The sequence below is a fragment of the Myiozetetes cayanensis genome, unplaced genomic scaffold, assembly GCF_022539395.1.
Source record: "Myiozetetes cayanensis isolate MyiCay16 unplaced genomic scaffold, myiCay2020 scf6-25, whole genome shotgun sequence".
NCBI classification, from domain to species: domain Eukaryota; kingdom Metazoa; phylum Chordata; class Aves; order Passeriformes; family Tyrannidae; genus Myiozetetes; species Myiozetetes cayanensis.
Window position 1 is genome coordinate 19,699,666 of NW_026087853.1, and position 26,396 is coordinate 19,726,061.

Consider the following 26,396-nt stretch of genomic DNA (forward strand, 5'->3'; position numbering starts at 1 on the left):
TAGCTATCTGTGTTTCTTTGCAGGATATCTCTCCTGCAATGAGAAGGAATGTGTGAATCAGTAGGCACAGTTTCACTTAATGTTAACAAAGACCTGAGCTTCTCCCAAAATTTATTAAACTATTAAAAAAAAACACACCTACAAAACCCCAAACCTCTAGGTAGAAGCATAAGTGTGGACAACAAAAGAAAACAACAAAATCTCTGAAAGAAACTTCACCTACTGAAAAGAGGTGGTGGCAGCAGCCACAGCAAGAAAACTCCTTGTTGCCATACTGAAGGAAAGTTGAGCAGCATTTTTCAACACTTTTCTCCTCCCTTCCTCCCTTCCTCCCCTCTTCTTTCCACCCACCTGACTCTCATTTGCAGCCCTGTAAACCCCAGTGGTTTCAGAGGCACAGTGTGAAGTTAAGAGATCACTTCTAGGAGTACAACACAGCTGATAGACTTTCCAACCTGGGCTGGAAGGCACATGTACATACACACTTCCCTCCTGCCTTTACTTGTGTAAAAAATGGGTATAAATATATAGACATATATGAATCAGGTTGTGATCTGACACTTGCTTCAGACTTACTCTGTCCCAGCAAAAGAAGGGATGACATTTAACAATCTGAAATAGAATATTAATTGGCATTTTGACTAAAATGTCCAAGGGTAAGGAATTCTGAGGATTCCTTATCTAAGGAAGGATGAACTGATATCTCTTTCTGTACATCACTATCCCACCATCTAACCTCTAACCACAAATGTGAATAGCAATAGTCCTAAAGGTATAAACAAGCATGTTATATGCATATATTTAAAAATAAATCCAGAAAGGAACTGTGAATCCATGCAAACTTGATACAGTATCAACTGTAAATATCATTATACAGAAGCAGAGCAGAACAGCATTTTCAATTACAATGATTCTCCACTCTTCCTACACACTTTAATCAGTAACTGGACTTGACAATGGGCATATCCTTTGTCTAGGTGCCCCAAGAGAAAGAACTCTACTCAAGGAATAAGGCTGCATGTACTTGTGGCTTGACATGTTAATAGTGAGCAAGTCCAGAGAGCCAAAGTACTTGAAGTCATGGCCAGTATTACGGTTTCTGAATTGTATTTTACAGTAACCAACTGTGAATACGGGAACAACCTTTTCACAGCAGCCAGAGGGGAAAAAAAAAAGAAGAAAAATAAAAAACCCCAATAATGAGGAATTTTGAAAGTCTGACAATACCACAAGGCAGCTTGAACCCTGATATTACACCTTGGCTCACTCCTTACTGCTGTGGGCCATTTGCATCATAGAAGGACCTTCGTCTCAGAGAGTTCATTTACTCCTGATGCTTACAGTCTTTGCCTGATGTCATAATCCTCCATCTGTGGCAAGAGAATTTTGATCAGAGCAACTAATAGGGATGTCACAGGGGATTAGGATTTTGGATTAGGGAGCAAAGCAATAGAAGCACAGGAAGGCTTATAAAACATGAAGATTGTGTTACCACGCACATGCCCTTTAGTGCTAACACACAAGGAAAGAACATGACAAACAATTTATATATAAAGCAGTAGAATTGTTTCTAAATTACTGATGCCATCAGGGCTCAGGTCTACTTTTAATCTCATTCCTTTGACAACTCTTAAAGAAGTCAAAGTATTTAAAAGCAAAGTTTCAGAAGCAGTCTTCACATGATAATCTGAAATACCTCTGATTTTGTTGTCTGTTTGTAGCTGGGCTTGGTGCATTGCCTTCTTCATGCCACATGCACAGTGGAAAGGGAAATGAGTGGGCAGTAGGTATAGAATAAAAGTGGAAAAGTCCCCAGTGTAGAAAAGCATCCCTGATAGAAGGGTGACTTGCTGTGTCTCATCTTGTCCAGACTAGGCCTACCAACAGAGATGGCAAGGCAGAATTCTTCAACTATGTCCTTTTGATCTTATGTCTGCATGTCTAATTTTTATTGGAACAGTTCAGTAACTGAGGACTTGCAGGATCTGAGATTTGTTGCACCTTCCTCCCTGAGAAGGAGTCCAGTACCACACTTTTCTTCAAAGTTACCTATCCAGATGTATTGTTTGTTTATTTTACTACTAAGTATTTGAAGAAAATCACCTTAGAAGACTATAACAGCCAGATATCTTATCCATATTCTACTTGGACAAATTACTTCATATACCCTAAGTCTTTCCTACAATATCAGCTGTATGGTAGGTTTCTCTTTGCCCTGAAACTAAAAAAAAAAAAAATAACTCTGCTGCATGATGCTAAAACTGCCATGTAGCATCCCACAGATAGGTGTGCTTCACTGGCAAGAAAAGCCATTCCTTCTGTACTGTTTAAAAGCCCTTTGCAGAAAAAGCAACTTCAGGAATAAAAGATAATATTGTGTTTATTGTTCTTGCCAGTTACATGAGAAATCAGTTTCTTTATGCAGCAGCTACAGGATTATAACACAGCTGCCTCATGCTTTGATCACAAATAGCAATAAGCATGAAGATAAGCAAAGTGTTATTGGTCTCATACATAACACCTTCCTTCATACAGCAAAAATTCACTGCTATTGAAAGAAATCAACCATTTCTGTTAACATTATTTTCTCAGTAAGATGAAGATCTGCAACAGGCAAGGTTCAATGACAACATGGGCCCATTTTCATTCTCCATCTCCCTAAATGCTTTCATCTTTTTCCCTTGTATCTTCAAAGAGGTTAGAAAGCAATAGGAAACTAATACACAGAAGACATCTTTTCAGTCTTTGCAGAATAAGGTGCTTCTTTTCTCCCATAGTTCCTAAATTACAAACACCATCAAGCACTAATACATCTCTACCAGTCAGATGTTACCATCAATTTATAAATCTACAGTCTATTTCTGCCAGCACTCCTCTTTCATAACCAGAGGCAGTCAGCTTTTCTTAATTTAATGTGTAGTACCAGTTCAGCTCAGAGAGGCTGAACTTCCAAGACATCAGGTCTTGGAAACAATATGCACCAGGTAGAAAATAAACCTGTTCCAGGACTCACTCAGTGCAGGTTAAGTAAGAAAAACAGTTAATCCCATTAAGTTTTCCGATTTTAGAATAATTTGGAAAAAAATACTTTTTTCTGGGTAAAAAGTGAGAAAAATTGAGAATCTCAAGGAACTATCACTTCATGGGATGGACTGCCACTGTCAAATACATATTGGTGGTATGTCAGCATTTACTTTGCATGGTAAACTAAAGTATAGTGCATGATTCAGAAAGTGAGATCCTGTATTTTGAGTCACAGGTAGTAGAAAGCAGGACTATAACAGACTAACATAGCAAAGCAGAACCCAAAAACCAAAGAGATTTTCAAGGACTGCAAGGCCAGCTCTTCAAGCTCTCAGTTTCATATTTTGTTAAGAACTCATCATTCCTTTCATCACCTAAATAAGGTTAGACATCTGTCAGGTTCCAAATTTAAAGTTACTGATTGTCAGAAATAACTCAAAAGCCAGCATTCTTCAGTCCTCTGAAAATGCAGCCGCTTATTTCAGTGCTTGAACAGAACCTGAACACTTCATTCACCTGATGTTAGTTATGATGCAGAATCCTTCTGTTCCAAAAAAGTGGCTAGTCTGAAAACTTCAGGAACTAGGAACAGTTAAAATAACAAATATGCACTAATGTGCTTTCTCCCACAGAAAGCACATTTATCTCAAGGTGACAGGAGAAGGGAATCAGCAGCAAAGGCAATCCACAGAGAATGGATCCCCCTGAAAGGCAGTGGGATTTTTTTTCCCTCCATGAAACCTGGCATATACCTATCTTCCTCCCTCTTGTCACCTTTCCACTCTCCATTTCTAAGCAACCTATATGGCCTTAAGCAACATGCTCATGCACATGCTGGTGAGAGAAGAACTAAAAAAAAACCCAAAACCAATAGAAACCTCAGCCATACAACAAAAAATCAACTGCATAAAAGGGAGTATGCCTGCACCCAAGATGTGACAAGGGACAGGGAGATGCAAATGAAGCAGAGGAAGTAAACAGCACTTAGACACAGAAACTAAAAGCAGAAAGGAAAAACTGAAAGGGCTGCATGTGAACAAGAAAAATACAGCCAATTGAAAAAACACCCTTTCCTATGCAAATCACAGCAGTACAAAAGTACCAAGCCTCATGGCCTATTCTGAAATAGCCAAACCTATTTAGCAAAAGTTGGTTTCCTGAAAAACCAATAATCCACATTATGCACACAAATGCTTCCCCTTAGGCTTCAGTCTGATCAGGTGTCTCCATATGAAGGGAAAATATTTCTATAGGGTTCAGATCTCTGTAACAATTTGAGCTTGAGTTGGAATAATCTTCACAGCTCTGACAAGCCTTACGTTCTCAGAAGTCTGGAAAAATCAAAACAACAAACAAATCTGTTTGTTCCAGAACCTGCTGTATTCACTTCAGTGGACATCAGAAATCGAGCAGGAACTCATGTGCATGCATTCTGAATTCTGATAGGGACATAGGTGACTAGAAAAAGCAAGAGCGACTGCAGCCAGAGAGATTTGATACTTGCTGATATCTAACCCAAATCCCAAATTCACTGCCACAGTTTGAATGGACACCACAGAACACCTTAATCCTAAATTTATTTACATCCCAGTGTAGTTCCAGGACACTTTGTTAATCACATCATTATTTTTATCCTTTTCTATTTGAGCCAAAGAATGCCAAACCCTACCTAAACACACATGAGATATCCTGAAGCAAAGGTAACTGCTATCTGCCTATACCTGGAATAGAGATCAGGAATATTTTAATCAGAAAACTGCATCTAATACATTAGATTGGGTCAGCAATATCACCAGGTTGTCACGGTAAACACAGTGAATTGAAACAGTTTATGAAGCACATGGTTACAGTGTCAAAAACTTAATTCCAGTGATATGAAAAATATTGGGAAGTTTCTATCTCATAGAGTGAAACAGGAACATTTTACACGTTTTCTCCCACAGTAAAACCTTAGACTAAACCTTTGGCTTAGACATAAAATTTCAAGGCCACTAGGTTGACACCATAACAGAAGCCACCAGAGGCTTCAGGACTGTTAAACAGAGACACTGTCCAATGCCTCTGACTTCCCTCCATACCTGAGACCATTGTCTCATTAAATATTAGGAACATTTTTATTAACTTGTGTAACACTCAGGAATAAATTAATTTGTACTCTATATTACAGTCTCTCCAGATGAGTAGGGAAGTATACTTTCACTATCATATTTAAAAGGATACACTTTCAATGACATGGAAAACATCTTCTGTATCAAAGACTTATTAATTTCTAATAGGCACATTTCCTCACTTAAATCCCAGGGATATAATCTGAAGAGTCTTTGAGAATATCCTATTTATTTCTTTCTTATTCTCATGAATGCTCAACAACCTACTGACTTCCTCGCATAACTCCTTGACCTGGTGACACGGTTCCTCATCAAGGACACACCTTCTGCAGAGGAGACAACTTTCAGCCCCAGCTTCCTGGACAGGCACCAGGCACTCTTTACAACCAGAGGCCTGCAGAGATACATCTACTGTCAGAAGGTCTGTTTGGGTGGAAGCCTCTGACATCACTGGTGCAGCAACAGTCGCTGGGGAACGAGCTCTGTGGCACATAATAACCAATTTTTGCAGCTCAGACTACTAGACAGGAGAAGGGGCCTCCTTATTCCCCTCAGTGTTAACTGCTGTTCCTATGCACTATTTTCTGTTCTGCTACTGTGTTGGCCCTCCTATGGAGAGGAGACCTTCCTGCCCAGATTATGGCTTTTAAAATGCCATTCTAAATATTAAGGGAGCTTGTAGTTTGGAGATTATTTTTTAAAATTGAAATTTCAGAAAGTTGTTTCCGGTTAGTTTTTGTTTTTTGTTTTGTTTTTGGGGTTTTTTTCCCAAAATCTAAGTTTAAAAAAAAAAAAAAAAACCCCACAACAACAAAAACCAAACCAACAAACAAAAAAAACCAACCAAACAAAAAAAACCAACAAACAACAACCACAAACCAAACACACACACAAAAACAAACGAACAAACCAAAACCAACAGCTTTAATCCCCTGATCTCACACCTTAAGATCTCACTCATTTTTTTTTTGTTTTGCAAAACTCCGAGGGCCTTCTATGTCTCTATACATAGTACCCATTTGCCTGAATAATCGTGAGACTTTTCAGGAAATCAACCAGTGCTCTTATAGCTATTCAGATCCTGATACAGTCAAACCCCCCAGATCAACTGAAGCTTTTCCATTGTTTGCTATGTCCTTCTTCAGCCCAGATATCACCCTCCACAGAGGCTAGGGTTTGTCATTCTGTTCCTGTCTTAGAGGTGTGACTGCATGCAATAAAAAGCACCAAATGTTACATAAAAGCATCTTTCAGTTCAAACCAGTAATGGGAAAGAACAACCTCCTCTACCTTGCAGGTCAGCTTTGGTCAATCGAACTTTGTTAGCAAAAAAAAAAAAAAGGGCAAAAAACCCCCAAACAACAGGTTAGTATAAAGGCAGATAAACTAGGGTGACATTACTCTGAATAAATAAAAGCAATTGATATAACCATCACAGCCAACATGCATAATCAATACATGCAGGAATTACAATGTAAGCAAAAAGGCAGGAGGGACAATGACTACCTTAATGCAACCAACCAACCAAATAACCAGATAACAAAACCAAATAAAAAGAGGAAATACATTTCATTCACATACACAAAAAACACACAGAATTTACAGACAGCACACAGAGAAGAAAAAATATCACTGTCTTAAACGCATTTCTCAGCATTTAATAATAACTTGAGAGACTTTGCCTCATTTGAGAAATACTTAGAATCCACTTAAGTAAAAAAAAAATCTATTTGACTTTCAGTCCATCAATCAAGCATAATTTTCTTTCGTTTCTATATCCAGACTCTGGATCTGAATTTAAATTCTCTGTCTCCCATAAAAGCACAGATTGCTCCAGCTTTTTGTCCAAAGTGGATTTATTGCCAGAAAACCATAGGGGACTGATTACTCTGTAAGACAACAATCTCTGTTTATCCCAAGAACTGAACTTGATAGTGGATATGAAGTGGCAGTAAAACCTTGCCCCCTCACAAGCTGTCACCTACTCATGGACTTCAATACATTCTTAAGAAAACTTGGATCAGCAGGAAAACAGACAGCTCAGGCTTTAGACATATAGTCTTCTTCAACGTCATTAGAGGTATCAAAAAAATGACAAGTACTAGCTCATTCTTTCACCTAGGTAGGAATGTGGTCAAATCATAGTCCACATGGCAAAAGAGAATCATAAATCTACTAAGTCTGACTGCATAAAGATCCAAATACACTTACTGAAAATCGAAGAACATTAAATAGCAAAACAATACTACTGATGCTCTTCCATGTAGGCACAGTTTCTTTATTTTTTTCCAATGGAATCCAGTTTACAAGGAAGCCACATAGATTTTTTGATGTGTTATACCTTGATTCTAAGTTTTATCTTTCAGAATGGATAAAGCAGAGGACAAAGATGGAGCAGAGGACAAAGATGGGAGCATAGGCAGCAGCTCCTGAATCCCTTGCCACTGAAGGTTACATATTTCTATTATACAGAACAATAGGAACAAGAAAACACCAAATCAATGACCTCATTCCTCAAAAGATGGGTATTTAAGAAGTATACACTTACCTTCTTAACCTTCTGTTCTTAAAAAATTCTAATGTCACAGCTGATACTGAAGAGAGATTGGTAGTTCTCCCTTTCACACTTATGACTCAATAAATTAGAACTGACCTACAGATACCACTTCCTGTGGTTCCTAAGAAGTTTAACATTTTGAATTTTTGTTATTGTTTCACAGTCCATGAATGACTCAAGATGGCAACTACCTTCCCTTTTGAGATAGTCAGATTTTTCTTCCTTTTAAAATTGCTTTACTACATAGAGCTATAAAATCCCTTTTTTCCTTGAAAAAAATTCAAAAGAAAGGGGGGAGAAGAAGAAAGAGGAGAAGGATGAATTTCTTCATGCATCATCTTCAACACTTTTTCTAACAATTTCTCTACAACAAACAAGTACTTTTCCTACTGCCCCACTCCTTATCTTCTTTGTAGCTGAGCTGAAACAAACCCCTTATTTGTTGCTTAATTCCAGTAGAACTGTGAGAATGGAATACAAAAGCAGAAGGAACAGGAGAGATGTCAAACCATCATGGAGCAAATTAATGCTTCACTCCTCAATGGACAACCTTTGCTTCCAGAGAGAAAGTGGAGTATGACCAGATTTGAAGTTTCTACACTAAGCAGATGAAGGGTGAAATCCTTTCTGACATTATCCTGCTGTGAGATTTTAAGCATGAGATTAGATTTTCTGTTTTCCACATACTGCTTAGTATGCAAAATGTGTTTCTGATTATCCAGCCTGTATGTGTCATTCATGCTTTTCATGCAACAGTGAATTCCAAAGGTTAACTATACTAGTTCATGGAAAGTTGCAAAAGATTATGATTTTACTGCAGGATCTGGAAAGAAGATTAAATTAGGACAAAAAAAGTCCCAAAACATCTGGAACTGTGTCAGCCTGTTTAATAATAATCACTCTCCTTTGTGAGAAGCTGTTATCAGTGGAACAGGTGAGGAAGAAGCAGCATCTCTAACGCACATAAAAAAACACCTTGTAAAAGAAATAAACTGTTTCTAAGCACTTCTGTTAGGTTTGTTTGGTTGGAGGTACGATGGAATGAACACATTTAGAATGTGCAGTTACATTACAGATAGCTCTAATGCCCATGGTAAGCAACATAAGGATGTCCAAATAAAGGGAAGGAAAACATGGGAGAACATATGGCAAATTAATAAAGAGGTGAAAAAACACCTGAAATGCAGGAAGTACTCATTAATATTGGGGGCATCCTCTTTAAATCCCACAAAAGGTTGGCCATCTGCTTAACTTCTTTCAGGACCAGTGAGGAAAATGCAGTGAGTCACTCAGTCTAGACTTTTGTGGATGGAATAAACTGATCCATTCATCTAGTACTAAGACCAGAAATGAAGAGTTCAGCAAAAAAGAACTGATTTTAAAAGTCCAGTAAAGAGATTATCTGAAGTTTAAATTATTTGCTTTCAAGGAGGGAAAGGATGTCACCTGGAACAACTTCTTCCATATACCAACTCTTGCATGCACACCATAAGGCAGGCATCTTTTCTCTCAAACTGTGTATGTCCAATATAGAAATAACCTGTATCATGCAAATTCAGGAGTATAAAATTTCCAACCACCCTCCATTGGCTGTTGAGATGAAGACTGGAGAAAACCAAGTTCTGATAGAAGACTTCCTCAGTTTTTAATGCTTTGCTAATCTCTAGGAGCCTCCACCCATTGTTTCAAAGTGGTCTGAAAAGATATAGTTGAATTTCATACTTTCAGCACAAATGCAGATGAATTTTATGGGTGGGGACAGCAAGGCCCAAAGTAGGTGGCAGACTTGCTTGCAAGCTAGAAGAGCCCCCTGTCCTCAACTCAAGTCCTTTCTGAGAAGTGATTTTGTCTCTTCAGAGTTTTCAGTACTCTGATCCAACACTGACACAAGGGCCATTTAACTCTCAACCACTTCCCTACCTTTGGCAGCTTTTCTTTTAGGCCCTCTTGCCAACCCCTTTTTTGGGGTAGTGGTAGGGTGAAGGGCCCTCTTGTCACATAAAAGATGGTGATGAAGGCTGCAGTTAGCGCAAGAGCTCAAGATACTCTATAAAAATGAACAAATATGTCGGCATCATGTCATTATCCCCAAATTTTGTTGTCCTTGCAGTTGTGTGTAGCGCAACAGAACACACCAGGAAGCAAAGTGGTTTCTGGCTCAGCAAAATACATTCCAGGGAAACACAAGCTGCCACCTACAGATCTGACCAGACCTTCAAGATCTGTGAAGAGCTGACTGTTGCTCCTCAAAAATCAGAAATGTTTTTTTGCAGTTGCAAAAGAGTGATGAAAACAAACCATGATGCAAAAGGAAGCTGATATGTCACCTAACAAACAGGATAAAGAGGTTATAGTTGTGCTAGCCTAAACAAATCCCACCATAAATAATTTAAAGAAATTATAAGAATAGAACCAATAGGCCATCAGAGATAAAGTAATTTTTGCCTTAGGTCTTAAACTGCTTTTTTTTTTAACATTACTGTACACCATTAAATGCCAGCAAATTTCAGTTCAGGAATGTCTGCATTTCAAGAATGACTCGTATATATATGACTAAGAATGCTTTGGGGTTCTTCAGATCCCAAAGAAAAAGCTCTCCTCTAAATGTATCATTGAAATATAAATATCATTTACTGAAAGCGCTTCCCACTCAAGTAGAAGCACTGCCATCACTGGAACGCAGACAATTGTATAACATGATAGGTTTGTGCTTTGGTGCACAGCAAGGCTGAATTATGCTTAAGTACATGAGACAAACAACATGGCCAAGGAAATTCAATGGCTTGCTCAGACTGAATAAAATGAGGTAGCAGTAGTACCAAGACAATAAGGAATATAATTTTCCTATTAAAAATTGTGAATTTGGTGGTATGGAGTAGGGTACTGAAATACATGAACAGAGATAACAAACACGAGCAGGATGCCGGTGTGTTTCAGGAATACAGTGCTGTCTCCTGACCTACATCTCACATTCCGCTATTCTCAAGGCTTCGTTCCTCTACACATTCTATGATTCTGTCCTGAGATCAAACTGACAGTTTCTGAGAAAACAGCTGCCACCTTGCAATCTCCTCTGCTTCTGAAAGCAAAGCCGCAACGAGAGAATCATTAGCAGAAATGTCTCTCACACCACATGCCTATGTGGGGACAAAATGACATTTCCTAAAGCATGCATGTTCTCATCGTGGATGTGATCCCACTGTCCCTCATGATGAAATAAGGATATGTCTGGCAAATCAACACACAGCACAACTATTTGCACAAAAAGCCTGCAATTGTTTATTAAAAACATATTTAAACATCATGAGGCAGCAAGGACTGCTTGGGACTTCAGCCCTTGAAAACATTGTTAAGATTGGACCCACGATCACGTGGGATGGAAGTAAACTAGGGAGATATAAAGAAGGACTAAACATGCTTTGTGTTTTTCTTTCCTTAGAGAAATGGGAGATTGGTGTGACTTCCACTGGCAACTGTAAGAATAGGCACCAGCAGGCAGCTGCCAAGATCTGAGACAAAGCCTTATGGGGTGCTATGATTAAAAAAACCAACCAAACAAAACACCCAACAAATGAAACAGCTTTCTGGTGACCAAATTCTAAGGTTTTTTACAAATCCTAAACATGTTGGCTAAAAGAACACATTCCTCTTCAGCAGTTCCTTTGGTACTGTGCAGGGACTATTTGGGAAGACAGCATGGGCACTGCTTTGGAAGATCAAGTTCTTCCAAAGGCAGAACGAAGGCAGTCACTGACCCTACCAACCATTTCTTTAGGTCTCTTTCAAATCTTGAATCCTGTTTGAAGGGCTTTAGAAGAGAAGGAGAAATCACATTTCAGATATTTCTAAGAGTGAACCAATGTCATCCATATTCAGGCAGCAGCTGTGCTGGTACCACACTGGCACACAGACAAAGTATATGCCACATTGTGCATTTTGAGAGTGGCAGTGACACTATGCACCTCAGTAATAGGACACTAAATCAAATAACTACACTGGGTGCATGAGAAGGAAACACCATAGCTGTAATAATGGTGCAGAGTCTTCTGGTAAAGCATCATGGCTCTGCTCCTGAGCCACACACAGAACAAGAAGTTAATTTAATGAGAGGTCCTCTGAAGACAGAGAGTTAGTAGAAATCACATGACAGCTGAACAGCCAATGGATTAAGAAAAGTTTAAACAGAAGAATTATCAAGAAATCACTAATATTAAAGAAGTGCTTTCAGCACACCAAGGATAAATAGAATTGACATTTTCAGAAACCTACAATGCATTTTTTTCCTTGTAATTAATACAGAAAAGGTGCACTTCTTTTGACAAGTTGGGTCTGCCACAAATGGACAAAGACACAAGTTCTGCTACAATGTGATCATTTCCACAAGGAACAATGTGGTTAACAGACACTATTAAGAAAAAAAGAGGGAAAGATAGAAAAAAACCCTAGCCTTCAGCTGTGTGGCACGTGCCAGTGCTGAGAAGTGCAAGTTGACATCAAGTGATCTCCTGTAAAAGGACACAAAATTCTCACAGGAAGGCTGGGGCACAAGAGCTCCCAGCCAACCAGAGCACAGACACAAGCAAGGGAACAGATCTAATCAGACTGCCAATTTGGTGTTTCATGAATACTCAAAGATATCACTAAGATGATACTTTTAATCCTAAGAAGGGACAGTCTTGACAAATGGTATGGCTTCATCATGATATAACCTGTAATCTTGACAGAGTAGGTGATAGACAACCAAGGAGTAATTTAACTTTATGAAATTTTGGAAGGATCAATTCAGGACATACATCTTTTCTTAGCAAACGTGCATACCAATGTTACAGAAAAAATTATCTTACTCGAGTGACTGGTAGCCAACACAGTAGACTGCTATTGAGTGGAACCAGACACAATGGTGATTGTCACTTAAAAATTTTGGGGGGTTTGATGCTAAGTATCCCAAGTGCTTTGGGAATTGAAGCCATATGCATTTTACTGAGTCAGTGATGCTGATGTCAACAGTCTTTTAATTAATGGGAGCTTAGCAAAGACAGTAAATTCTTAAAGAGGCTTTGGATTATCACTACTATTTACATGCTTCAAAAAGTAACTCATCACATTTAGTTCTATTCTGGCTGGAAAAAAGAAAATACAGAAATGTTTTTCAGGCAGAAGAGGCAATGGGCCCAGTGCTTTCACTGGAGGTCCACTTCCTCAAAAATAAACTCCTCTTTTGGCCCATTCTTCGTCCTTCAGCTCCTTCTACCTTCCATTTCCCCTATCTCTGCTTATTCTACGAAATACTTACTTCTGTGAATCCCAAAAAAAGGGTGCTCTGAAGCAAAAATGAATTGAATCCTCAGAACATCTTCCAAAGTATTTTAAGAGTGCTGTAATGTTTATAAACCACCCTGAGAAAACTTGTAGCAAATAGCTGCATTTGGAAGACATAAGTGTAATGAAGGATATTGCAATGAAAGCAACTTAATGAAATGAATAGTAAGGTCGAAGAGACGCACAGACGGCAGCAATGAAGTAACAACTGAGTGCTTGTGAGTGAAACTTCTCTGAAATCAGTTATACCTTCACATCCACGCTCAATCTGCCCACTGCGGTGCAGAGCATCGTTGATAAGATCAGGCAAACGCCCATTCAAGTCCACAGATGCCAGACAGCCCTGAAATCCATCACGTGAGGCCACAAGCTTAGGGAGGTTGCTATACATGCCTTGAGCTAGGCCAGCAATGTAGAGATCACCTGGAGGAAAGAGGGATAAACGTACAGGAAGGAGTAAGTTACACACCTTTTAGAGTGACTTTCCTTGTCACCAAATGTGAATAAAACAAAGTTTTATTCTGAACAGATGTTCAGAAAAAAGTTTAAAGCAGAGTGAGACATTGTGCAAGAAGTCATTTCTGCCTTCTTTACTACAAAAAAAACTCAAACCAAACCCCAAAACAAAGCAACCAAACAAAAAAACCAAAACAATCAATCAATCAAAAAAGCCCTGCAAAACCCCACCAAAAATCCTAGCTGTAATTGCTACCTAATTAGGAAAAAAATGTAAGATGACAATTAATTTTTGAAAAAGTACAATATGACAAACTGTTCTGCTACAGGAAGTTGCCAAACAAGAAAGAGAAAAATGAATTTGACAGACAAAATTAGCAAAGTCCAGATTTACTGTTCCAGAATGCATGGTTATTGTAAGTTTTCTGTCATTTATTAGTGCAAGAATAAAGGGGGGAACTGTCAGTCTTGTAGAGTTTACCTTTAAGATCCAGATTTTTGGCACCATTGATAACCTGAGTGACCACCTTAGTGTCCACCTTTAGGCTGTGTGTGTTACTGTTATCTCTGGTAATGACGACATTGTGCCATTGGTTGTCATTAAGAGGACGATCACTGTTGCCTTTGATAACATTAGGTCCATTTCCAAGGTCAAACACATAGTGTATATACCTGTAAACATAGCAAGAACTAGTTAAAATTGTGTAACAATTCCAGCACTACTGACTCTTATTTTAGCCAGAGCTAACATTTACAAAAGTCACGGAGGGAAGTATCTCTGGTTTGGAAAGCTCTAGTAAGCCAAAATATTAGCCATTGTTTGAAAAGATGGAGTTGCTTCCTTTCCACCAAAGTGTAAGGATTAATATTTCAAGATTATAACATTTGAAGTAATCAGATCCTAACCATAAAGCATTCCTTGTTTTCCACAAAGTTCTTGCAGATCCATAAAAATGCTGTCTGAGAATATAATTATTTTTTTAAACTTGTAATATCGATAAAGGTACTGGGGAGCAATGTTAGATATGCTTATTTGGGCCATATATTCCTCAGGTTCATTCTGAGTTTTGAATAACTCTCTTAAGAAGTTAATCAGGAAACTCACTTGAAATGTTTTAGCGAAATTTACATTAGGCTTATTCAAACAGCTAGAAAACAATTAGCAATGCTTTTGGCAAAAAATAAAGACCCTAACAAAGACTGAAGTCACAGGAGTGTTACCCTGAATTATTTATATAGTTCAAACACAGAAATCCACCTGAGGATAGAACAGAAGTATTCTATTCAGAAAGTGAAAAAAAAGACAACAAAACTCAACTCTCAACAGAGCACCAGAAGCTCGTGACTGGTGCATTTTCTATTACTCAATGTCCCACTTAAGAAGTATGTGCAAAGTTAAAAATGAAACAGATTGAATTGAAATAAACAGGACTAGTAAACTGTATTTGTGGAAAACATGTCTACCGTGACTAAATCGTAAGAGATCAAAATTTGTTCATCTAACAAAGGATTTTTTTTAATAAGCTATTGGTCTTTTGAAAAGAATATACCAGCTCAAAAGCAAGCTGAGTTTGCTTTTCCTCAAATATCACCAGCAGAAATACAGATTCAGCAGCCCATATCCTTTTTTTTCCCCTCCAGTGAAGTTGGCAGAAAAATGAGTATTACAGGAAAAAAAAAAAAAAAATTTGAAGTGGGCAGAGAAGAAAGATACAGAGCCCTCAGCACATTTCTTCTTCCTCTGTCCTAAGCTGCTAGGTTAACAGGACAAAACATTAGTCTAGCTACATCCAAACAACTTAAAATATTAATGCTGCACACTGTAAAAGTGTTTTTGCCTCAGCCACAGGAGGAAGTCAGTGATAAATCCGGAGTCTTAAGCTTTGTGTTTATGTTTAAGTGCTTTGTCTTACACCTCAGCAAACAGGCAACTTGAGTATGAGATGAATTTCTCTTTATACAAGCATTTTAAGTTTATCTATAAGTAAGTTTATCTATAAATAAGCTGGTAGAATATAAAAAGGACACTTACCCCTTGACTAGTTCAACTGCGATAAAGTCATTGCCATCACCACTGTTAAAGAGGATGAAACCATCAGCTGAGGTGGTCTTGAACTGAAAGAAGAGGTGCATGGATGTGTAAGCCTGCAAGGTGGCCAAGCTCAGGTAGCTGCTCTTAGTCTTGAACGTCACAGGGTCAGCTATAATAGTGCGGAGACCGAAGCGGGCCTTCAGCTCGCAATAGTCGATGTCACCATTCTTGCACAGGTCAATGTAGAGCATCCCGTTGAACATGAGGCTCTGGAGATGGCCGATGAAACTGGAGGGGATAACAGAGATGTACCGTTTCTCTGTCATGATCCCTGTCTCGATGTTGTGGAACTCCAGGCGGGTGTGATCCCCAACCATTGTGCCTGAAGGACAGAAACAAGGAGGAACATCGGGGATAACTAACAGGTTACATGAAGCCCTTCACGCTCCAATTTCCAGACTAATAGTAGCACTAACTTAATCCTATCTGATCACTGTTGATAGCTTGCATAAGAAAGAATGTACAGAATCTTGGTGGAGACACTTGAGTCTAGCAGTTGCCAAATCTGGCAGAAAAGACAGGTCTAAAGTGCCATGGGCAGCAAGCTTTCTAGTTTCCCCAGTGTTTCACAGACTTCCTTGTTTGTGAAGAAGACCAGGTCTCTCCCTTAAGCCTACAGTGATGTATTTGATCCAACAGTTCACCTGCCAAACTCAGACACTTCTGAAACAACTCTTACAAGTGCGTTTCGTGAAAATATTTGATAAACATAGATTTATATAAATAGAGCAGTGAAAGAAGTGAGAATGATCAAAAAACTGCTATTTTTTCTGTTATTCTCTCCTGGTGCTTGGCTTGTTGTTATTTCTCTTGTTTTAAGAGCACAGCAGGAGGGAAACAAACAAGAAAGCAACAGGCAAAAAGCCCTCTGAATATTTAAATCGCCAGCCTACCACTTGGACTATTTGCCACATCATTACAGATTTTAACCTCTCAATTAAAATATCCAAGCTATTCAGTATACCAAATATGTCAGACTACTCTTACAGCTTATTTAAATATTTCAATAAGTGTCTAGGCACCAGTGCAGACACAGAACCCTCACAGACATATAAAACACAACAGTATGCTATAAAGACAAGTTGAGCAACATCAGAATGAAAACCCTTTCAGCCAACCTTATTTTAGTCCTCCACAGTTCTTCATCAAGGCAGTTTTAACTATTTAGTCATACATCAAATATGAGGAGGAAGGAGAATCACAGAGGAGTTGTTACAGATAGATCACAGTTACCATTCCCCACCCAGTGCTCCACTGGCTGGTGGTAGGTAGGAGAGTCAGGAATGAGGGAGTCAACCCAATAAAAGAGAGGTTGGGGGACAGTGTTTTACTTCTTGTCTTCGTTTCTCACCATTCAACTCTATTTTTAATTGGTAGTAAATTAAATTAATTTTCCCCAAGTCAAGTCTGTTTAGTCCATGATCATAATCACTGCACAGGCAAAGTCCTTCCTTTTAGAAAGTTTAGCCACACAAGAAGCTCTTAGCCACATTACTTGTTGGTCCCTCTGCCTGTCTTTAATAATATTTCAACATGCTGACCAAATTCAGCAGGTTTATAAAACAGAAGGGATGAAAATATTTAAATTCACACTAGTTTTGCGAAATTTGACAACTAGATAAAGACCTGCATAACTGTTTCCAGTGTGCTGCAGACAGACAAAAATTAGCTACTGGATTGCATCTTCTGATCAGTAAGCATATATACACAACTCTCGACTCATCACTGCAAGAGATATTTCTGAGTCATTGGGATTATACCTGGGAATCACACCAGTCACCACAAGCGAATCCAGGACAAACTCCACTTAAGTCCCCAAAGCTTCCTCATGTTCTGTATTCTCCCCTAAAATCTCCTAGCATTTCTTACCTAGAGAGTTCCCAGGCATTAAAAACAAACAAGCAAAAAACCAAAACAACAACAAAAACCAAAAACAAACCAAACCAAACAAAAGATTGCCCTTTCAAGATTTTTCTTACTAATGCCAACATATTCTTTTTTTTTTTTTTTTTTTCCCTTGGGGATAGAAGGAAAGCTGGACATACTTGAAAAGACACTTGGATGATACATTCTGGCTTGTGGTGTATAAATAGTCAGATTAATAAACTGATGGTCATTTTCTTGCTTAGAGCCTCTGGAAACACTGAAATATCCCTAAATCACCCCTCACGATCATAAAATTTTTCATTTTATACTTTGTCCAAATGTGATCAAGTTTTATGCAAAGACAGCAAACAAGCACAGTTATTAGAAAAAATGTTTTCAAGTACCTACTTCAAATATGAAAAAAAAAATTTGCACAAACCAATTTATTTTTTCATTTATTCCCAATTTCAGCAGTGGATCTAAATTTAAGGGCAATTATACAAATATCACAGAAAGCTTCAATCCAAGCAGTTAATGCTGATCAAACTTATAAGCAGCTGAAGACAGTCACATACTTCTGACTTTTCATAAATTCAAGTGTTAGGACCAAAGCAAATGTTTTAAATCCTGGAACATTTCTTTATCAGAAATAATATTATTTTAGTTTGAAAAAGGCCAGTTCCCAGAAACTGAAACAGTATATGAGGAAGTTTGTTTAGACAAACTTTCTCACTTCCACTACTGTGATTTTTAGAGGCTGTTTCCGCTTCAGTGTTATCAAATGAAAATTTATGATTTTTATCAAACCAGATGTGTACTTTTTTAAAAATAAAATTAGAAAAAACTCTTTAAAAAAATCCTGCTTCTTTACTTCAAAAAATTAGAAATATAAAACTAAGTGATGCCAAGGACCAAAAGCAAGCAAACTCTTCTTTGTTTTTCTGCACTTAGATAAACACAAAGAAGCAGTGGTGGCCCAAGGGAGAGAAAAGCCAGGACTGGAAAATATGGAGTATGGTGGAACAGGGAAGCCAAATATAGGGGGTATTAAAAATGGAGTGAGAGAGGTGAGACCAGAATCTTAGAAGAGGTGAAAATTGAGAAAACTGGGGCTAGCTTAAGGAAAAAGAGATAATGTCAGAAGCAGTAGTATAGTAAGTTAAGGGTATTTCAGTGAAAGGCTGAAAAGGACATGGCAATACAAGAGATATAATATCCTAGGAAATCATGGAGTGAAATCTAGTATTTTCTGATCTCATTAGGTATCAGCCCCACCTGCAGAGTTCACCTCTAATTCCTCCACTGTGCTCTATAGAGAGTGTTGTAACTACCACAGCAATCAGAAGCTCTTTAGTTCAAGTGGCATCAGACAGAAAAAATTCCAGTCTCCAGTGTGGTATTTGAGTGCTAACACGATGTTATAGGATGGAATATATCTGCTATATTTGATTTTCATTTATCACTTGTGTTCTAAGGTGGAGTGGAATGTGGGACGAAAATTTTGTGATTAAACAGCAAAATGCTGTCCAGAGGAATTGGATTCTCTTTCTGCCTTAGATGTCCTACAGGAAGCCAAGTCAGACACTTCATTACAAATTTTTCACTGGTACTCATTAATTGTCTAGACTTAATTCTCCAGGTAGTAGGGTTGAACTAACTTACAAGATCTAATTTACAGATATGTGTAATCTGATTTTCAATTTCTGATGAAAATGACTGAAAAATCACATCAAATTTGTACCAAATACATCCAACTTTAAGCTGGTGCTTTGTTTCCAGACCCATAAAATGGAAAAAAGATGCCCACTTGCTTCACATAAGAGACAAGGGAATAAATCCAGTTGCAGCTTCTTAGTTCTGTATAAATATATTGATGAGTAGCAGAAAACACACACACATAAAATAAAATAAAATTTAAAAAAACCAGCTCTATATTTAGAGCAAAACTTAGCTCTGGTGTGCATTGTTCCAAACAAGCAATAAGAAGATGTAAATCAAACAGGCTGTTTATTTTTACAAGAGCCCAATTTAGACTTCTGATCTATGCCTAAGACAGCGAGAATCCTGTGGAAAAATCTATGTGACCACATCACTCAAGACTGTTATCATCTGCCCAAGGAAGTGGGATGCAGATTGCACAGAAAATCTTAACTCTGGCTGTTCTGACTTTTGACTTTGACATGATGGCATTCTTTTAACAGATATATTTAGCTGTAATGCATCTTTAATTATGTAATTCATATACATGTGCATATGCGTATCCTATTTTGGTGTAGGATTGTATCATTATTATTTATAAACTCAGTTCCATGAAAAAAAGACTTCAAAAACAGATGGCTTTTGGGGATCAATTCGGTAATGCAAAGAGTGCCACCTCGTGGGGCTTCCTAAAATAGCACATCCTAGAAGAATTGTTCTCAAATGCAGAAATATTAGGGATGAAATGCTTGTCAGCACGTCAATAACTCAGAAAGTTCCCTCTAAAATAAAATTTATTTTTCTATAAGTTAATTTTGACCAAGCCACTCCTGAAGTTGTCTTCCAACAACCAGAGGGAAAGATTTTTCTTGAATATGTTTCTCGTACTCTCTTGCAAATTCACAGTCCATACAGCACAGCATATATTTACTTCAGAGGGCAAAATTACCTCAAACTATTTTACTGCGAACTCATTTCTATGGGTTTATTTCAAATTTCTGGCTCACAGCTTTCCAAATAATCTAAATTACTGCAATATTTAAAATTAATCACATTCATACAGAAAAAAAAAAAAAAAAAAAAAAAAAAAAAAAACCACCAAACTTTTTTCAGAGATAGGATACAGGAAAAGTTTTTATCAAAAAAACCTGCTGCATTACAGTAGCCATTACTTTTAGCTGTCTTCTGAGTAGAAGCTACTCAGAAGAGAGGACTTCAGCTTTTGGCAAAACATCATGGGTCACATCAGTGTTGAATCCAGGATTCTGTTCTTTCTGATTCTATTATCAGTCTTCAGGCTGCTGATGTTTTCCTCAAAAACCAAGGTCATACAGTTATTTACAACTATGAGAATTTTAGACTTTCAAAAAAAGACAGATAAGTTTCCATGGAAAATTGGACAAGAAAAGTGTAACATCTAAAATTTTGTAATGAAGAAAAAATTAATCTAAAGCACCTTGATCATTTCAATGCAAATCTCAGCCTGGGTGACATCAGCTTTCCTGAGTGATTGACCTTTTCTTTCCTCCCTTCAACTATATTTCTCTGCAAAAAGAAGCAGGAGCTCAAAAAGCTATCTGAAAAAAGGATTGACATACTCAATGTGATATGATATACTCTGGTGAGTCAGAATCCTCCCTAACCTCTAAAATAAAGTTGAGAACAAACTACTTTGTTTGCTTTTTCTTCCAGAAGGCTCTGAACCACAAGCACAATAAGTTTTTTTTGTTTTGAAAAAAAATAAAATAACCAAAAATCCCTCCAACTTCAAAAAAAAAGCCCTAAACAACCACACCCATATAATGAACAGTGGAGAAAAAAATCCGTGGTCTCTAACACATGTAACGAATACAGGTTTATCAAAGGACAAGTGCAGAGGAAAGTTTGGAGAGCCTTAGCTTTGATTCCACAGCATTAGAAGCCACATTTGCAGCTCAGGAATGGGGTATACTCACATCTAACCCAAACAGAGTCTGAACCAAGAGAGAGTGCTGCTTAACACCTCTGCAGTCTCAGGTATGTGTAAGCTTATCTGTCCCCTAAACTTGTATTTCATATTGTTACAGTTGTCACAGAAGTTTCTGGTGCTGGCTAAGAAAGTCTCTCAGACCTGAGCATTTGTTTTCAATACAGTAACACTAAATAACACACAAGTAGTAACAAAAGGAGGGGGTCCAAAAGATACACACAAGAACAGGGAGAAAGGTCGTAAAGGCAGAGGAAAGACTGGGAATAGAGATACAAAGATGATGATCGAAAAATAGTCATACATCACACTTACCCTCCGCAACATCATCATCCACGATCAGCTTGAGGCTCTTTCCTCGCCGAACAACCCGGACAGTGTGCCACTCATTGTCATTGAGCTTCTGCCCAGCATAAAGAGTTTCAGGTCCCTTGCCTGGGGATGGTGATAGGTACAGCAGTTAAAGCCAAACACCCAACAGCTTAGTACTTGCTCAGTGGGGAAAGTCACCAAAATCAACCTGGTGTGATACAGACCAGTAGATTGTATTAGGTGTATTACAACCTGTAATCAACACTCACATCTACACTTTCCCAGCTCACTGGAGTCAGGGTCCCAAACACTTCCACTCAGTCAGGTGCCTTCCTCCACAGAGCCCAGAGGTCACACGCATTTAAAACGTGTAGAAATCTCTCTTGTGCTGTGGCACTCATTTCCAAATATCACATTTTACAACACACTGCAGTAATAGGAAAACAAGCTGATGACTGAAATGTCTCTAGAGTGGAGCCATTACAGCATAATTCTGCTCTTCTAAGAATCTGGATTTACAACATCCCCAAGGTACTTGGGATTCTTTTCAAAGTTAAACACTCTGGTCTCTCAACACTTCGGTATCAAACACCAGGTTGATTTCAGTTTCAGAAAAAACAAAACAAAACAAAACAAACAAACAAAAAAAACCTAACCCAAAAACCCCCAAAACAACAAAGAAAGCCCCATATAACTTCAAATCCAACCCCTTCAAAAATTAATAATTTTTTAAAAAAAATTAATCACAGAGAGAAAACCACTCACCAACCTGGCTGATTGCTTTAAGGTTCTTTGGCAAAGAAGCCTAGCTTTGAGGTGCTTACTTCACCCCCTGAATTACAGGTCAAATGGGAAAGAGGAGCCACTTCTTCTTCAAAAGGTTATACTAAAGTTGCCCTTGCAAACAATGCTCCTGGGAAAACAGCATTAGTGCTACCCATATTTGTTAAGTTTTGCTGCTCACCCATCACAGTTGACAGGCAATTACTTAAAAAATTAATTGTTCAGATTACAGGACTGGAACACCTCACTCATGTCAAATGGTAAGTGAAATTGAATAATGGTGTGTGCTAAATTAAAAGCATCTAGCCTCATTTCAGTGCAGCATTAAAGTGGTGGGTTTTGATCCAGGCATATCAGAGAAATGCAGAATGAGGACAGCAGAACGTTTTGCACATGGGGTCTGGACCCACTGCCCAAACTGGCAAAAAGGGAACCCAAGAAAGTGAAAACAAGACACACTGAACTTAGTAGAAGAGATGGGACTGGGACAATGAGGCACTGCTACAGCTCAACATACCACACTGGTAAAACTACATTAGATAGCCCATATCTGCAGTATGCACATTGCCTAATTAGTAACATTACTGTAACTGCTTCTCACACGGGCAAAGAAGGTGGTGTCTCACTCAGCTAGGATATGTGTACTAGAGGAATTCCACAGAAGGAGATCAAAACAAAATTAATATCTTGTTATTCTCCTTAAAGTATCATGCAGTTCATGCTAATAGAAAAAGGATTTTAATATCTTTTCAAATAAATCCCACTGCTAGCCAATTTTACTATAAAGCAAGAGGAAAAAAATATTTTTCTAGGGACCTGAAAAAAAGGAATCATTCTTGGATTAAAAGGATGGGGTGCCATATATTGCAGTTACAGAGAATATCTTCTTAAAAGGAGAAACTCATAAACTCTGCAGTTCCTCATTCATGTGCTGAAGTCACATTGTACCCCATATATAAATCCAGCTGTACAAGGCAGCTATACCATAGCCAGAAAGCTTAAACTCTTCAAAACCAGACAAACAAAACTCTAACAGAGTCCTAGAAAGTTACAGTTGATTTACATCACTGAGTACATTTTATCCTAGAGCAGAATTCACAAAATGTTATCTCTGTATGGCCAGAAAAATTATTGTCTACATAAAAATATACTGCATCAGTTAGTGTAGTTCCACACAGCCACTTCCCAGGTAGGAAAATCAAGGAGTTCACCTGGACCTGAAAGCAGGGGAAGGATGGGGAAGGGTAGCAAATGCTTTTTAAAAACCAATCTTTTCCACATATTTATTAGAGGTCTAGAGGGCTCAGACAAGAGAAAGAGGTGTGCTGGAGACCACTCAGCTGTCAATGCAGTGCTTTCTATGCAGCAGCTCTGTGTTCAGCATGGCTGAGTAACTCACAGTTGCTGACCTTGTAGCTCCCATTTTTCAACCCTACCCTGACGAAACTGGGGTCAACAAAAACAATTTGGCTTGTCTTGATGCCCACTGTAAGACTTTCAAAACAAAACTGTGACACTAACAGAAGTTATATGACTAGACTTTCACAAAATGTAGCTTAACCAATTCACAAATAAATGAGTGGAAAGTTTCAACATTCCCACTTCTTTTTCCAAATGAATAAGGTTGTCTACAAATGAGATTGTTATTTACAAGTAATAGATTAATAGCTTGGGCTAATAAATTTGAAAATTAGGCACTGCAGATGCAAATCATTTTGTTATTTAAGTCCATGTCTTGATCAGCCAATTTTATATTTGATCAGTTGAAACAACAACAACAACAACAAAAAGGTTTTAATACTTTTGTTCATTCACAACCCTCATTTTGCATGCAACAATGGGCACCGGATTCTTTTAGTAGGGTTACCCAAATAATACCACATACAAAAATTCAGTATATGAGCATGCTTAAGACCATGGGGTAAGTTTTTCAAACCAGACATACCTGAGCTTAAAACACAGCATTAAAAAACCATTATTTTACTCTATTCAAACTGTTTTATTTCCAAATGCTTTAAAGACATTTACGCACCAGGTAGGTTGACCTGAAAAGCAGCAAAATTGTGCTCCCATTTTTCAACTGAGAGTGGGTAAATGAATTGCTGCTCTCTTTGTTAAGCTCCCATTGAATTCTGAGTAGTTTCAAGAATTGTTTATAGAGGGACTCTTACATCAGGATGCCAAATTTCATTTCACTGAGCATGATTACTACATGTGCTGTTACTATACAGACATTTGTCACAGAATCACAGAATATTCTGAGATGGAAGTCATCAAGTCCAGCTCTTAGGTGAATGGCCCATACAGACATCAAACCCATGACCTTGGTGGTGTTAGCATCGTGCTCTAACCAACTGAGCTGATCTCAGGTATATGTGCGATCAATTTTTAAAACATGACTTGAAGATTCCTAATCCAACAGTTGCCAGTGTTGGGGAAAAGAGAAAGGAAACGGGCCATGTGTATCAGCACCATAATGTTCTCCCTAAGTACCATCTCCTAACTGGTAAGGCATTTCTGTGGATCTTACAGCTAAGCAGACAGAACTAAGTGTATAGACCAAGGTTGGGGGGATTTTTGTTGTTTTGTGTTCCCTTTGTGCAACATTCTTTTATGATGAAAGACAAGGAACTCTTGTAGCAATGTTATGAGTGGCATACCTGGAAACACTTTGTATTTATAGTACTTTGGGCAGTTGGGCATTTTGTAATTTCTGCAATTTATTTAATTTTTATGCATGAGAAGAGTAAAGGACAACATAATAGTAAAAAGAATAAGGAAGTTTTTACTGTAGCATTACTCCAATGAAAGTCTCTGGCCTCCTTGGTCATTCCATCCCCCTTCCTAATGTCCTCTGAGAAACTGTGTGTCATACAGAATTGATCACTACCTTACATTTTGCAACTCAAATGAGGCAGACTAGTGCATATTCCTTTTGCACTTTGCAATGGCAAATGCTAGTTAATCAGAAGCAAAACTATCTGTCTCTAAGGCATCCCCCAATTCCAGGCATTAGTTCAGCTGCAGTTCAGGCTTCTTGAGCAAATATTACTTGATTCAGCTGCAGTGACTCCTCCTCATGCTCTCCTGAATCCTCTGAAATCTACTCAAACCTGTGTGCCTATTGTTCATAGAAACCAATTAGTATATGCTTTCAAACATGGAACAACTTCGTGCAATCTGCCCAGTGTGTCCCAGTCATTATATTAAAGGTGCACTGCTGCTAATTAATAGCTTGACTCAAAAAGCACCATGAATAAACATGCCAAAGTATAAAGTATCAAAAAGCAGATCATGCCTTCTGAAAATGCCAAGTTGCTTTCCACATGACCCCCAAAAACTCACTTGTTTAGAACAAACAACTGGTAAGAGGAATGCAGTTCTGACAATTGCCCTCCTATGAAAGGCAAAGAGGGTTAATCCCCTCTGCATTTCCTCACAGGTGGATCAAAATGTGTGCTTTTACCCTTGGTGTAGGCTGTCATCATCTTATCCATTTACAAGATTAAAATGACCTTCATGAAACCAGGCTATCCTCATTACTGCACATCTTATCCAACATTAATAGAAGAGGTTAAACTTTTAAGTCTACAGAACACTAGAAGAGACAGCCAGAAAGGACATTGCCATATTGAGGAAAATGGAATAGGTGCTTACCTCACTACAGTTACAATGACACAAAATTCTACAGTGATACTAATGCTTTCTAGGGAAGACCCTCAGTAACACTAAAAAGGTTTTATCTGCTTTTTACTTTTTAATTAAAATGCTCAGCTACCATCTCAGTTTTTTTCAGTGGCAAGATGCATTTTTGTGTCTCTTTTATGTAAGTCAATATCCCATCAAAATGCTATCAGCATCCTAAGGCAGGGAGGGGCTGGGAAAGGGAAGGTTCTTTACCCCCCTTTTTTTTCCATTCTTTTTTCATTTGTGTTGGAGGAGGGACATTGATTGTTTTTACTTACACTTTCACATAATGACCAGAGAAGTTGTGGTTTGCTGTGCAAAATGTGTGCACACAGATTTGTGAAACATGAGAATTAATCAAGAGACCCAAAAAAGGGAAGACATGGGTAAAAGGACAAAGATGCTGGTAATTTTTCACACACCTTTATGGCTTCCTGATATGTAGCAAGAGCTCGCAAAGAACAGGTCAAATATCAAAACACAAGAATGGCTCAAAAGCAGAGCTCGCAGTTACTCAGAAAATCTCCA

The 26,396-nt window shown here is 38.2% G+C and overlaps 1 protein-coding gene across 9 annotated transcripts in view; it reads right to left on the minus strand.

Moving 5' to 3' along the window:
* NRXN3 (neurexin 3) overlaps positions 1–26,396 on the minus strand; it is a 996,573-nt gene that overhangs the window by 537,087 nt on the left and 433,090 nt on the right. For all 9 annotated transcript variants that reach the window (XM_050335880.1, XM_050335881.1, XM_050335870.1 and 6 more), the window contains 4 exons: positions 21,402–21,521; positions 15,497–15,878; positions 13,946–14,136; positions 13,258–13,431 (listed from right to left, as the gene is read on the minus strand). In XM_050335880.1, coding sequence (XP_050191837.1) covers positions 13,258–13,431; positions 13,946–14,136; positions 15,497–15,878; positions 21,402–21,521 — 867 coding nt within the window. The remainder of the gene's footprint in view (positions 1–13,257; positions 13,432–13,945; positions 14,137–15,496; positions 15,879–21,401; positions 21,522–26,396) is intronic.